The following is a 16,311-nucleotide window of genomic DNA, read 5'->3' as shown; positions in this document are numbered from 1 at the left end:
TAACATCAAGGGTTATATTGCAGCAAAGAAACTCCTTGACCAAATCCAGGAAATGCCACAACTTCCACTTTTCAAATATATATAGAAAACGCCTTGCCACTGACTCATCAGCGGAAGACCTATCTAGACTATGATACCAACCATATCTATGGTGGATGCTGCCAAACAGAATGGGAACAAGCTGCTCAGTCTGTAGAAATCTCCTTCCTCATCACTCAGCCTCATAAGACACAAACTGCCACGCTACTCTGATGCAGGCTTAGCTGTTTCATATGCTGGTTGGTGAGGTGTGTGGCAAATGACCACACTCAGGGTCTCAGGAACAGCCCTTTGTAGCTGCAGTTGAGGATCCTGCACATCTACTAAATGACTGCTCATCTCATGCTGGTCTATCAGGAGGACTTTCAAGACTCCACACTGCTGATCCTGAGACTGTTGAATGGATAAAACATGTGATACCTACCCAAGTCCTTTTGACATTTTTTCTTTTTGTACTTTTAATATCTGTTTTATCTTCCTACTTTATATTTTATATTTTCAGCATCTTTCCATGTTTATTATATCATTTGTGCATTCACTAATAATAATACTGAATTGTTAAAGCGTCTGATGGACAGATTCTGTAAGAACTTTACATAGTTTTATGTTCTACATTAACTTTCAATTAGCCACAAAACAGATTTGAATGGGGTTTGGATGTCATAGATTATACAGTAGGTGAAATGTTTATTGAATCTAGTGCTAGATTTGGGAGCATTCATTAAAAACAAAAGGAAAAAGGTTTCAGAGGAACAGCCGTGTTAGTCTGTATTCGCAAAAAGAAAAGGAGTACTTGTGGCACCTTAGAGACTAACCAATTTATTTGAGCATGAGCTTTCGTGAGCTACAGCTCACTTCATCAGATGTTTACCGTGGAAACTGCAGCAGACTTTATATACACACAGAAATCATGAAACAATACCTCCTCCCACCCCACTGTCCTGCTGGTAATAGCTTATCTAAAGTGATCAACAGGTGGGCCATTTCCAGCACAAATCCAGGTGAAAGGAAAAAGGAAATGGACCAGATTTTCTTTTCAGTTACACCTCTCTAACCCTATTGGGCCAAATTCAAACTTAATATAAGTGAACCACAGCTCCCACGGAATTTTTGGATCAAACTCAGTAGTGACATGAAGAGTGGTGTAAATTGCATGTTGGTTAAAAGTGATAAAGTAGTGTTACTTACTCTTATTTGGGTTGTAGTTGGTGTGCAAGTTTAACCTGCACACTGATGGGGAGTAACAGGAAAAGCACCTAACAGGAATATGGTACACACATGGCAATCACAGAATCATAAAAATGTAGGACTGTAAAGGACCTCGAGAGGTAATCTAGTCCAGGCCTTGTTTACACTACGAAATTAGGTCGAATTTATAGAAGTCGGTTTTGTAGAAAGCGTTTTTATACAATCGATTGTGGGTGTCCCCACACAAATGCTCTAAGTGCATGTAGTTGGCAGAGTGTGTCCACAGTACAGAGGCAACCATTGACTTCCGGAGCGTTGCACTGTGGGTAGCTATCCCACAGTTCCCGCAGTCTCCACCGCCCATTTGAATTCTGGGTAGAAATCCCAGTGCCTGATGGGACTAAAACATTGTTGCAGGTGGTTCTGGGCACATATCGTCAGGCCTCCCTCCCTCCATGAAAGCAAGGGCAGACAATCATTTTGCATCTTTTTTCTTGAGTTACCTGTGCAGACACCATACCACGGCAAGCATGGAGCCCGCTCAGCTAACTGTCACCATATGTCTCCTGGGTGCTGACAGACGCGGTACTGCATTGCTACACAGCAGCAGTTTATTGCCTTTTGGCAGCAGACAGTGCAGTATGACTGGTAGCCATCGTCGACATAGTCCAGGGTGCTCTTTTAACCGACCTCAATGAGGTCAGGGTCGCCTGGGCAAACATGGGAGTGACTCAGCCAGGTCATTTCCCTTTTACATTTTGTCTCATGGTGATTCAGTCCTACCGGCAGTGCACTGTCTTTTAATCAACAGCAACGTCTTCTGCCGAGCACCCAGGAGATGACGATGGCTAGCGGTCGTATTGCACGGCCAGCAAGATGTATAAAGATAGATGAAGTGGATCAAAACAAGAAATAAACCAGATTTGTTTTGTATTCATTTTCTCCTCCCTCCCTCCATGAAATCAACGGCCTGCTAAACCCAGTTTTGAGTTCTTTCCTTGAGGTTTTGAGTTCTATCCTTGAGGGGGCCATTCTGTTTCTCACAAAGCCACCCCCTTTGTTGATTTTAATTCCCTGTAAGCCAACCCTGTAAGCCATGTTGTCAGTCACCCCTCCCTCCGCCAGAGCAACGGCAAACAATCATTTTGCGCCCTTTTCCCTGGATTGCCCGAGCAGGAGCAGACCCTATAGCACAGCAAGCATGGAGCCCGTTCAGCTCACCACAGCAGTTATGACCATTGTAAATACCTCGCGCACTATCGTGCAGCGTATGCAGAACCAGCACCTGAAAAACCAGGTGAGAAGGTGACGGCAGCGCGGTGATGAGGACATGAACACGCTTTTCTCTAAAACCACGTTCCCCTGCAATTTGGAGATCATGGTGTTAATGGGGCAGGCTCATGCTGTGGAACACCGATTCTGGGCCCGGGAAACAAGCACAGAGTGGTAGGACCGCATAGTGTTGCAGGTCAGGGATGATTCCCAGTGGCTCCGAAACTTTCGCATGCATAAGGGCACTTTCATGGAACTTTGTGACTTGCTTTCCCCTACCTAAAGTGCAAGAATACCAAGATGAGAGCAGCCCTCACAGTTCACAAGCGAGTGGCAATAGCCCTGTGGAAGCTTGCAACGCCAGACAGCTACCGGTCAGTCGGGAATCAATTTGGAGTGGGCAAATCTACTGTGGGGATTGCTGTGATGCAAATAGCCAACGCAATCATTGAGCTGCTGCTATCAAAGGTAGTGACTCTGGGAAATGTGCAGGTCATATTGGATGGCTTTGCTGCAATGGGATTCCCTAACTCTGGTGGGGCCATAGACGGAACCCATATCCCTGTCTTGGGACCAGACCACCAGGGCAGCCAATACATAAACCACAAGGGGTACTTTTCAGTGGTGCTGCAAGCACTGGTGGATCACAAGGGACATTTCACCAACATCAACGTGGGATGGCAGGGAAAGATTCATGACTCTCGCGTCTTCAGGAACTCTGGTCTGTTTAAACGGCTGAAGGAAGGGATTTACATCCCAGACCAGAAAATAATTGTTGGGGATGTTGAAATGACTATAGTTATCCTTGGGGACCCAGCTTACCCCTTAATGCCCTGGCTCATGAAGCCGTACACAGGCACCCTGGACAGTAGTCAGGAGCTGTTCAACTATAGGCTGAGCAAGTACAGAATGGTGGTAGAGTGTGCATTTGGACATTTAAAGGGTCGCTGGCGCAGTTTACTGACTTGTTCAGACCTCAGCGAAACCAATATTCCCATTGTTATTGCTGCTTGTTGTGTGCTCCACAATCTCTGTGAGAGTAAGGGGGAGACGTTTATGGCGGGGTGGGAGGTTGATGCAAATGGCTTGGCCGCTGAATACGCGCAGCCAGACACCAGGGCAGTTAGAAGAGCACAGCAGGAAGCGGTGCGCATCAGAGAAGCTTTGAAAACCAGTTTCATGACTGGCCAGGGTACTGTGTGACACTTCTGTTTGTTTCTCCTTGATGAAAACCCGCCCCCTTGGTTGACTCTAATTCCCTGTAAGCCACCTGCCCTCCCGCCTTCGATCACAGCTTGCTTGCAAAGGAAATAAAGTCACTCTCATTTAAAAAACATGTATTCTTTATTAATTGATTATAAAAATAGGGAGATAACTCACAAGGTAGCCCGGGTGGGGTGTGGGAGGAGGGTAGGAGGGAAGGAAAAGGCCACTTTAAAACTTGTCGAATGCCAGCCTTCTGTTGCTTGGGCTGTCCACTGGGGTGGAGCGGTGCCTGGAGCCTCGCTTCCCCTCCCCCCCCCCCGTGTTCTTGGGGGTCTGGGTGAGGAGGCTATGGAACTTAGGGAGGAGGGAGGGCGGTTAAACAGGGGCTGCAGTGGCAGTCTGTGATCCTGCTGCTGTTCATGAACCTCCATCAGACGCCGGAGCATGTCCGTTTGATCTCGCAGTAGCCCCAGCATTTCCTCATGCCTCCTCTGATCTTCCTGCCGCCACCTCTCCTCATGTTCATCGGCCACTGTCCTGTACTCTGCTATTGTGTCCCTCCACACAGCTCTGTCAGTGCCGGACGACTGCATGAGCTCAGAGAACATTTCATCACGTGTGCGTTTTTTTGCCACCTTATCTGAGATAGCTTTTCGGACGGAGGAGGGAGGCTTGAAACATTTGCAGCTGCTGGAGGAAAAAAATGTAGTGAAGTATTTAAAAAGATACATTTTACAGAACAATGGCTATACTCTTTCATGGTGAACAGCACTATTCACATTACACAGCACATGTGATTTTGGTACAAGGTCGCATTTTGCATCTTATATTGAGTGCCTGCGGCTTTGGTGTTAGAGATCACACACGCAGGGCTGGGCAACAGAATTCGGCATGCAGGTGGCCATGGTAAGCCATAGTCTTTCGGTTTCTGCAACCTTCATAACAACAGCCCCCTCCTTTCCCATACCAAGCAAAGCCCGTTGAGTTGGCCATTTAGTGCTGCAGTTTTCCTGTTAAAGTGCAGCAGCAGAAAACAAACTAACCCCCTCCCCCCATCCAATTCTCTGGGATGATCGCTTTTCCCTTCCCCCCACCGCCTGGCTGGTATCAGGAAAGATCATGGCTGGTATCAGGGAAGATCACTGCTAGCCAAACGCAAACAGCTCAGCGCCAATGGCCCCCCCTCCCACCGCGTGGCTAACTGCGGGGAGGATTTCTTTTCAGGCACAGGCAAACAGCCCAGTAGGAACGGTCACCTCTGAATGTCCCCTTAATCAAATTCCCCTATTTCAACCAGGTTACCATGAACGATATCACTATCCTGAGGATAACACTGAGAGATAAAGAACGGATGTTGCTTGAATGCCAGCAAACACCGGGACCATATGCTGCCAGGCTTTGTCATGCAATGATACCAGATTACTTGCTACTAGCATGGCGTGGTAAAGTTTCCTACCATGGAGGACGGAATAAGGCTGCTCTCCCCAGAAACCTTCCGCAAAGGCTTTTAGAGTACCTCCAGGACAGCTTCATGGAGATGTCCCTGGAGGATTTCCACTCCATCCCCAGACACGTTAACAGACTTTTCCAGTAGCAGTACTGGCCACGAATGCATCCCAAGTCCTCAGGGCTACTTAATCATTAAAAAACGTTTGCTTTTATAACATATATTATATTTAAAAAGGTACACTCACCAGAGGTCCCTTCTCTGGCTTTGTTGGGTTGGGAGGGTATTTCAGTCAGGGTGATAAAAAGATCCTGGTTGTCGGGGAGAATGGTGTGCTGTGTGCTCTCCCCAAGCTCGTCCTGCTCCTCATCATCTTCCCCATCCACAAAATCCTCAGTCATGGCGGAAAGTACCCCATCATCGGAGTTCCCGGTGAGGGGTGGGGTGGTGGTGGCGGCCCCCCCTAGAATTGCATGAGCTCAGCGTAGAAGCGGCATGTCTGGGACTCTGTCCTGGAGTGTCCGTTTGATTCTTTAGTTTTCTGGGACGCTTGTCTGAGCTCCTTAAGTTTCACGCGGCACTGTGTTGCGTCCCTGATGTAGCCTCTGTCCCTCATGGCCTCTGAGATTTTTTGAAATGTTTTGGCAGTTCATCTTTTGGAACGTAGTTCTGATAGCACAGATTCACTTCCCCATACAGCGATCAGATCCAGTACCTCCCGTTCGGTCCATGCTGGAGCTCTTTTTCGATTCTGGGACTGCATGGTGACCTGTGCTGATGAGCTCTGCATGGTCACCTGTGCTGATGAGCTCGCCTGGCCAAACAGGAAATGAGATTCAGAAGTTCCTGGGGCTTTTCCTGTACACCTGGCCAGTGAATCCAAGTTCAGAGCGCTGTCCACAGCGGTCACAATGGTGCACTGTGGGATAGTTCCTGGAGGCCAATACCTTCGAATTGCATCCACACTAACCCTAATTCGAAACGGTGATGTCAATTTCAGTGCTAATCCCCTCATTAGGGAGGAGTATACAAATCGGATTTAAGAGCTCTTTATGTCGAAAAAATGGCTTTGTTGTGTGGATGGGTGCAGGGTTAATTCGGATTTAACGCTGTTAAATCTGACATAAACTTGTAGTGTAGACCAGGCCCTAGACTATCCCTGATGGGTGTTAGTCTAACCTGTTCTTAAAAACCTCTAATGACGAGGATTCCACAACTTCCCTTGGTAACCTATTGCAGTATTTAGCTATCCTTATAGTTAGCAAGTGTTCCTAATATTTAACCTAAATGTTCCTTGCAGATTGAGCCAATTACTTCTTGTGCTGTCTTCAGTGGACATGGAGAAAGATTGATCCCTATCCTCTTAAAACAGCCCTTAACATATTTGAAGTCATCTTTTCTCAATTCTAAAATGCCCCCTTTTTTTTTTTACCTTTACTCAAAGGACAGGTTTTCTAAATCTTTAATCATTTTTTTGTTGCTCTCCTCCAATTTGTCCACATCTTTTTTACAGTATGGTACCCAAAACTGGACACAGTACTCCAGCTGTGGCCTCAGCAGTACTAAGCAGAACAAACAATTACCCCCCATGTCTTACATATACACTTTTCTTAATACACTGCAGAATGATATTAGCCTTTTTCTCAACAGCATCACATTGTTGACACTTATTCAATTTGTGATCCACTATAACCCCCAGATCCTTTTCAGCAGTACTACAGCCTAGTCCATTATTCCCCATTTTGTATTTGTGCACTAGATTTTTCTTTCCTCAGTGAAGTACTTTGCACTTGTCTTTATTGAATTTCATCTTGCTAATTGGAGACCAATTTTCCAATTTGTCACAGTCATTTTGAATTCTAATCCTATCTTCCAAAATGCTTGCAACCCTTCCCAGCTTAGTGTCATCCACAGATTTTATAAGCATATTCTCCACTCCATTATCCATGTCACCAATGAAAATGTTGAATAGTACCGGGCCTGGGACAGACCCCAATTGGACCCCACTATGGATGCCCTCATAGCTTGACAGCAAACTATTGATAACTACTCTTTGAGTACAATCTTTCAACCACCTCCATCTCTTCTCTGGGTTTTAAGATAGTCATTTTGCACATACAGAGAATTGCAGATCATTCCACTATTTTACCTCTTCTCCAGTTTAAGACGAAATTAAATATTTTATGCAACTCTTACAGCCATTTACCTCACCTTTGAATCTAACCTAAGGACTTATTGGGGAAGCACATGAAAGTGGGACAAATTCTGCCCTTAATGGTATTTATTGATTTGCCAAGCACATATGGTTTTAGTGTACTCATGTCTGTTTTCTCTAACGCTTAAATATGTGTAATTAAGCTTTAAATAATAGAAGCAACTAGGATGCAAGTGGCAAGTTCTCTGCTTCACTGGTAGGTAGAAGTACTAGTCAGATTGTGTTTGAAAACTTAAGCAATACTTAATAATTACCTCTTAAGAGCTTTGTTTTTCAGTTCTTGTTCTGCGTTGCTCCCAGCTGATTGCAGAATCTACTCATTCAAGTTGGAAGAAGATTATTTTTTCCTTTCCACATGAAAGGAAAGGGAGGGCAGGAGTTAAGATAATACTAATACACAACTGTATATCTTCAAATACTGTACAAATATTTACTAATTCTCACAATACCCTTATGTAAGATATGTAATTCCCCCATTTTACAGATGGAAAAACTGAGACAGAAGTTAAATGACTTGCGCAAGTTAGAAGGTTTTTAGCATTTAGGAGTTCCTGTCTTCCATGCCTGTGTTCAGACCACAGTACCTCTAAAAAGTCTCTCTTTTTGTGGAGTACCACTTCAATACACTTCTGAGGAGTCTGTTTGTCTCTGTTGCCCTCAGGACTCTGAACCGTCAAATGAAGTGGTCTCAGAGGCCCCAGGTAATGTGGTTCCCTCCACTTCAAGAAGCATCTCTGAAGAGCTGGTAGTGGTGGCACAGAGACATCCAGAAGAGGTAGGACATTCTGTGTCTATTTATTCCTAAATTTATGTTGGGTATTTTGGTTTTCCTGCAATTTTTCATGCCTGGTCTTATTTTACTTATAGCAAACCCTTCGTTAAACCTAGAGGTCTGGCTGACCCTTCCACACTGTGTCCCTGGCACCTAAGACCTAATGCGTACTGCAATGCCTAGGGCCTCAACCAATGCTCTCCATTAGCTAAGCCCATTCTGTCTACTGTTAACTGAGACTCTCATAATGAATGACTAGGCTTTCCAGGAATACTTGAAAATATTTTGCTCATTCCTTATTTCTCATATACTCATGACAGCAAGAATTCCTTCAAACCCTGGGGAAGTCAGAAGAAATGGACTCTGATTATTAGAGGATTTTTGTTTATGAAAAGCTATTGCCAAACTTCTCAGAAGTAAACTTGGCTAGGTTATGTTGGCCATGATCTGAAGGGAACTTCCCCCTCATTTGTAAGGAAAGGACTCTTGACAAAGAATTGACTATCTGTTTTAGCCTTCATTAAGAACACCTTGCTGGCACCAGATACTAGGTCCATGGTTGAGTGAACCTTCAGCACCTCTAAAAGGACAGCCTCAAAGTCCACACTACAGGTCCCAGCTTGTGACTAAACTCCATAATGTGGCTCATTCTGTCTCTGAACCTATTTCATGGGTACCCTTCCATAACAGGGGAGATAGGCTTTCTGCAAATTTCGAAGTCCTGACCCTCTCCTATAGTGGGAAACATCTTTTTAGGCGATGACTGTTTCCAATTTCAAAATGTCTTATTGAAATTGGGGTACCACCTCAGCCCCTGAGGAGAAGTCTTAATTTTCTACTTCCCCAGAGCCCCGAAGAGTTTTAGATATTCCTTTCTTTACTATAGACCTGTCAGGAAACATTATCAAATGAAGTGGTCATTATATTGAAACCATATATATGCTGAGTTCTTCTGGCTACAGTGCTCCTCATAAAGAAGGACATAGAATTTTTGCCATTCAGTATCAATGGAAATATGGTTCCTCTAATGTTGGGCCCTTTCTTTAGTCTCCTGGTGCTATTTTTAGAGCTATTTTAATATATTCTGGAACATCATGCTCTCCCCTGATAGTCTTGTCACTATATCCAGCAAAAAAGAACAGAGTCCTTTACCACAGGACATTCAGTGATTATTACCATTCCGTCTGAAGTGAGATCACCAGTTTACCCATTTATTCTGTGGAAATACCATTACTTTTAGATCTTGAAATGATGGTCAGTTTATCCCACCTAAGTGGTCCCATCCCCCAGGACAATATAATACAGATTATTACTAATAATTCTGTATAATGCGCTGAATAGCAAGTAGCTTGGTCTATTAATATTCATAAATTCTGGCTCCTAATTTCTGGCTTTGCCAGTTTGCTGCAGTGATTGGCACTGATTCTGGCACAGTTTCTGGATGTTTCTCTGGCACTTATCTCCAATGGAGAGGTCAAGATTAAAAGTACATGTCATGAGATTAGCGGCGGATGGGAGGGGAAAGATGGGTTTCAGAGAAAGGAGTGAATGATGACAGATAGAGGAAGAGGAAAAAAGAATAAGAAGGGAAAGATGGATAATTATATGAATTTTGTCCTTGAAAAAGTCTGAAATTTTTGGGAGGAGAACCCTAGCCAGTTCAAGGAGGAGGATGGAAGACAGAGAAGTGATGTTAAGGCTTTAGGACTAATTGAGGGTGATATTGTTTAGCCAGCTGAACAAGGGAAGGACAAACATATAGGCAGTCTGTGAGGGAATAAGACTGTCTTCAAAGATGCTCACTATAGCATAAGCAAGACTAGCGAGAGGTGAGACAGGGAGAGAGTTAGGGTTGGGTTTACAGGGGACTTTGAGTGGTAGAGGAGAGGAATGTTAGTATCTTACCTAATTCCGAGCCCACACCAGGATATAATTGGTGTAAGTTGTACATTGGTAACTCATTGTAAATGCAAATTAATGTGACTTACACATGGAAGGCCTCGTTTCTAACTGGAAACATGTCTGAGAGGCACTGCTTTATCTTACACCTTCATTAACAATCCTTTCAGTTGACTTTTCTCACTACAACACTGTCAATGTGTAAATTACACCAGCTAATATTGGGAGTGACATATACCATTTTATCAAGGAATAATTTATACCATATTTTATGTCCCATCCGAACGTGGCCCATGAAGTGCTGATAGGAAGACAGTTGTTAGGTAAAAAAACATGTAATCACCCAAAGAGATATAAATAGGAGAGGGAAATAGAAAAGTCAGAATGTTAAATAGACTGAAGGGTTCAAAAGTGTGGCATTAACAGGAGCAGGAGGAGAGCAAGTGAGAAATAATGAAGATGGTGATCAAAAAGAGGGATGTCAGAATTGAGGGAGGCAGGAGGAAAACAGTTCATGGTGAGTACAAACTGTGAAACATCCTAGCCTAAAAGTTCCAGATCAGTTTCTATAAACTAGAATTTTTATCTGCCAATGATGTCTTTGTCTCAGATACACCAATCTGAATCCAATATTCTTGGGAATTATCTGTAATTTGTTGCTAATTCTAATATTTGTTCATAGTGTGTGTGTGTTGAACTATCAGAGTAGTTTTTTGTTGGTTTTGTTCTTGTTAACAGAATTCACAGCAAAATTCCTAGTTTCCCTTTCTCTCTGATTGCTAAAAGAGCTTCACCCTGGGTGAATAGAATGACAAGGTGGGATCTGCTCCTGTTCTACCCTTCTTCCCTCATGATCTTTATTATACTTGTCTTGTTTCAAATTATATTGTAATCTCTTTGTGGTAGTGACCATGTCCACATATATGTTTACAGTGCATAGATAATAAAGAGCTCTGAACCTTATTTAGGGCTTGGGACACTACCACAACACAAATAATCATAAAAAGTTAATAACATCTTTGCAGTTTGGTGTTTTTGCCTTACTTGTGTGACATTAGGGACTAAGGCAGTTACTGTAGATTAGAGTACATGGGATGCAGAAACATGGTAGTTAAAAATAATTGTTTTACAATATCATGCTTTAAGTTAGATATCTTGTTTCTGTAGTTTCAACACTTATGCTTTTCTGAATAAAAGCTAAAATTTGTAGTTGGTTTATAATGCTGTTGTACTCACAACATCCATATCACTCACAAAATCCATACTAAACACATAAGGACGTTTTCTGCTTTATTATAATGAAGAGCTGCTGGAGTTAAGGTTATATAGCAGTTTCCATCATAACACCAGACTTTATTTTCACTCACCTGTAACTTGCTGAACATGCTCATGCTTATTCTGCATGACAGCTTTCTTTTTTCTTTTAAGGTTGGAGCAATTATAGTTCAGCTGCTTTTATGAGAGGAAAGTGAGGAAATGGCACTTTTCTCATTTTATATATAGTGACTGGCCTACAGTCCACATGGCTGAAGGTTAAAAGATGAAATTTGGGATGGAAATGGTTCTTTTTGAGGAGGAATGCCTTTCATTGTTTCAAGGAAAACCAGTTTGGATTCAACAGATCCTGCAATCTGATCTGCAGGGGTAGACCTTTGCACCCATGTGGAGCCGAGTTGACTTCAGCAGGATTTTATGCAGGAAGATCCAGCTGCAGAATTAGTTCATATCTTTATAATTCATGTAGTAACCATGCACAGTACAATTTTTTACTAAATCCACAAAATGCACACCTTAGGATGGCTATATTATGCATGCAAGTATGCCTAACCTAGCTGCACACTAAATTCAATAGTCTACTGAATTACACCAGACTCACTGGAGCAGGGCTATTTTCCAAATGTTTAACAGAAATTTAGGCCAAAATATACTTTTTTTATAAAAAAGAATTCTTGCAGCCTGATTTTGAATAGTCCTTGAGCTGATATACCTGACATTTTAAAGTTTGGTTGACATGGAAATAACCCTTCCCTAGTCTTAGCCCAGAAGAAATTGGTTTTCATTTCACTGTCTTGAGTTTGAAAATCAGGTTTTGCTCAGTATATTTTTTGCAAAACTCATTAGGAGTGATGGCAGTAGTTGCATGGGTAGCTAAATTTACTTCAGAGTAAACTGGCTAGTCACTTATGGCTGAGGTATTTAGGTACTGTTTGATTATGTTCTGTTGTTTGAGAAAAAGTATGTGATAGTGTAATTAAATACAGTACTTTAATGTGTACACAAGAGGGGAAGAATTTATGTGTGCAACCCTAACTTCAGCATTGCTGAATCATCATTCTAGAGAATTGCGAATAATATTTGCTTTCCATAAAATTATATTCTGGTGTGTGTTATCTTTCATGGAGTTATTGCAATGATGGTGCTTATTAGAGGAATTTTATCAACCTAATCACTTCAAACTTCACTTGGTACACTCTGTTTTTAATAAGCTGCTGAATAAGAAGAAAAGCCTGTCTTTGTCTGTTGGTTCCTTTAAACCCAGACCCCAGAAAAATCACATTGAAATATCTCATTTTTTAATTGAAGGTAAAATAGAAACAAATGAGGTATGTTTAATAGCTTCTTTTGACAATCCTAAAGCAAATCAGTTTATCACATTGTACTACTGTGGGCCCAGAGGCTTACAGAGAGCTCTTCTTTCTGCATGTATGTGTTAGGAAAGCAATACCGATTCAGATAAAATGCCATGCTAGGCTTTTCCTTTTATTCAACCACCAGAATATTATGAGTTCATGGCATTTAGCTCTGATGCAAAAAGTATGTTTTTGAGCCTCTAGGTAAAATGTAGAATGATGATATTGTAGCATGCAAGCATGCATATAGCCTTTGTATCTGATTTGCTTTCTGACTGCAGTGCTAAAACTACCAAAACTGTACAAAGCCTCAAGATACTGAACTAAGAAAAGAGGAAAATACATGCCCATTAATCTGTTTCTGAACTATTAGGCATTCATTGCTCACAGCATATCTGGATAGAGTGTAGCCTTTTTCCATCAGTAATTCACTGCTGTAGTATAGTGCTCTGTTTTATGGGGAAAGATGTGTTTTGTACTTAAGTCAACTGCTATTACTCATAAGTACTCTACATGTAGTTTGAAAGGATTATGGATGTTGGCAAGAGTCTTGCCAGCCATTAAAATAATTCCATTTGTTTTCTAAAGGCTAAAGGAGACGTCTACATTATTTCAAAGATGAGCAAAGAGAATCTCCCTTATTTTTATGACCACAAAAGGCAGCTGACGTTTTCTTTTGTTTTTCACTACTCTCCACCCCTTGATCTTTAAATAAAACATTGTTCTTCAAGTCTCATTGCCTCTTGGAGCTTCAGTAGATTCTAAAGCTTGCATTAAAATAGCTTTCAAAAAACCCAAAACTGTAAATTTAACCAGCAGAGCCTCGAATCCAATCTTAATTTATTGTATAGGCTTTTTGCCTTTAAACAAAGTGAATTGTGACATGTTCATATTCACATTGAATTAAAAGGAATGCTCTGGCAAAATGTGTAGCAATGCTTTTCTGATACTTTCTCCATCCTCTAACCTCAGTAATATCAGAAAGACACTAAATAACTGTATAATTTTGATAAATATCTGATATATGCAGGTCAGAAAATAATTCAAGGGCCACCAGTAGATTATGAAGAATAAACAATGGGAAGGGGCAAAAGTAATTCATGCACACAAGGACATGCAAGAAAATGTTAAGCAACATACGCAGTACACTACCTTGACTCTTGCTCTTGTAAATGGACCAGATGTTTTCGTTTTTTCTGACTTCAAAGATAATGCAATATTTTCCTTCTGTTCCCTGCAGCTGTCATCTTTAACACCTTTAAGAGAAGAATTATAGTAGACTGTTGCTGGTATTTCAACTATAAATATTTTGTTGTCTCTTAGATGAAGTTAATTGGAAACAAAATAGAGTTATCCACATAGCATGGCTTGGACTACCTATTTACCCTTGTACACTTGGGTTTTGTTGTTCTTTTATTTAAAGTGTTATTCTACTGTGAAGAGTGACTGTGAGGTTGCCTGGTGATTGTGATTGAGCCTCTCCATATATTACATTTGTTCAGTTTACAAATAGAGATGATTCTTTCTTAAACTGCCAACCCAGTAAACTTAACCTGGGTTCTGAAAGTCAAGTGAGGTTCTTTCCTTCTTAGTTTTCATCACTAGTAATAAAACTTCTGCACATTGTGTCCTCAGTTATATCTCTGTAAATACAGTGTTTTCTAATTACAAACCTTAGCCACCCTTATACAAATTCACTCCTGTGCAGAGGGCCTGTACAAAACCCGTGAACCACTTGTATTGAATTTCAGAGTGTCCGTTGTATGTGGCATAGCAAGAACAGTGATTTGTAGCAGCATAGAATTTAGAGCTGGAAAAGACATATAGATTATCCTGGTCATCTCCTGGGTAATGCAGGCTTGTTCTTTGCAGTACTTTTTCTAGGGTTTTATCTAGTTTAGTTTTAAAAGATTTAAGTGATGGCGGTTTTGCCACTTCCCTTTGGAGTCTTTTCCTCCACTTATATACTCCTGTCCAAATCATGCCCCATGGAACACTGCTATCTTTTTTTCTTTCTCTTCTTTGATGGCAAATGTATTTTAAAATTGTAATAAATTACCACACTATGATTGCTGTGCACTTAAACTATTTTCCTGAGTTTATACAAAAGTCAGATACATTCTAACGAGGTCTTAAAGCTGAAGTTTATTTGTCAGTTATTTGTGGTCTGGCTATTCAGGTGAGGGTGCAGGGTCCTACCAGCAGACCTGTGTTCCAAACTAATGCAGAGGTTATTTATCTATACAGATTACCTAGTATTCAAAAGGTGAAAATAAATCTGGTGTCTTATTTCTTTATTATAGGTTTTGTGGTAGTCTAATGACTTGGTTTCCCATTAATACTTTTCCATTTTCATAACAGAGGAAATTAGCAATAATTATATTTTATATCTGTTTACTTGGGTTTCTTGTTTATTTTAAGAAGAAGTGTTATCAGTAAAAAGGAGAAAGTGTTGCTTTTTGCGTGATGAAGTGATTGCGTCTGTCAGAATAAACAAGAATGCACATACACCTCTGAAAATTACTTAAGGCTTAAACATTTGATTTTACTGTTTGGCTTATTTTAAATACAGTTCTTCAGTTTCTTATTTTTTGTCTGATCTCAAATGGCAATGTTTTATATAATCTCTTAAATAACAAAAACATTAAGGCCACAAGGTGGCTGGAAATGTTGCCATATAATGTTGCTTTTTAAGTTAATTTATTATGTAGGTTTAAGTTGTAAATGGCCTTACAGAATTATAAAGCTAGGCCTTTTGAAAGAATATTATTACTTTAAAAAATGAATTACTCCTGTTTAAAATTTTCACAAATCCAAGACATTTGTCTTTATTTAACCTTTTCACAGTCTGTGCCCTTCTTTAAAATACACTCAGTCCTATTTAGTCTGTTACTTGGGAAGGTATTTAATACATGACTTGGCATCATTTGCATTATACAAGAAGATTAACTTTACAAGCTCAGCTATTAATCTGAGTAGCTCTACATATTGACCTATGAAAGAACATAATTAAGTTAGCTTAATTAAGTTAATTAATTGTCACACTCTGATGAACTTACTATTGAGAGGAAATTAAAGGCAAATAGAAATCAGCATTCCCCATTTTGAAATCATATTTTAAAGCATTTTACAAAGATACATTATATTTAGATGACGAAAGTATCTATTGTGTAATAACCAAAGTACAGGCAATTAAAAAATGTTAAAAGCTAAGAATCCCTAGAGTATTTAGACTCACTTCCCAAAGCACACAAAAATAGATCTTGAAAAATTAGTGCTAGAAGTTCAGAAAATAAGTTATTTTTCTGTACTCAGTTGTATTTAGAAATTAATGCAACCGTCTATATATTGACCACACTGAAAAGGAGACCATATAAACTAGACTACAAGTGTTACAGCCTGATTCTAGATTTATTTGGGAAGAGTGAGAGAGAAAGAGGATAAACAGAACTCAAACTCAAATGTACAACGGTACGTGTCAGAACAGGAACATTTTTCTAATGCTTTAGAGGGAGGAAGAAGCAGGTTCCTAGTGTGTACCCCCTTAACTGCATATCTGTAAAGAGGAATGGCTGCAGGTACACTTGAAGGGAGTATAAAAGGTTGTAGTGGAAATTCAGTGTAAACATTCTACATGAGGAAC

The 16,311-nt window shown here is 40.8% G+C and overlaps 1 protein-coding gene across 4 annotated transcripts in view; it reads left to right on the top strand.

Moving 5' to 3' along the window:
• Positions 1 to 16,311, top strand: part of PHF14 (PHD finger protein 14) — a 301,795-nt gene that overhangs the window by 253,354 nt on the left and 32,130 nt on the right. For 2 of the 4 annotated variants that reach the window (XM_073333843.2, XM_073333841.2), the window contains one exon: positions 8,029 to 8,142. The exons of the other annotated variants lie outside the window; for them this stretch is intronic. In XM_073333843.2, coding sequence (XP_073189944.1) covers positions 8,029 to 8,142 — 114 coding nt within the window. The remainder of the gene's footprint in view (positions 1 to 8,028; positions 8,143 to 16,311) is intronic. 4 annotated transcript variants of the gene reach the window in all.

Source organism: Lepidochelys kempii, chromosome 2, assembly GCF_965140285.1.
Source record: "Lepidochelys kempii isolate rLepKem1 chromosome 2, rLepKem1.hap1, whole genome shotgun sequence".
NCBI lineage: Eukaryota > Metazoa > Chordata > Testudines > Cheloniidae > Lepidochelys > Lepidochelys kempii.
Note: the sequence above shows the minus strand (reverse complement) of the source record. Positions and strands in the feature narration are given on the sequence as shown.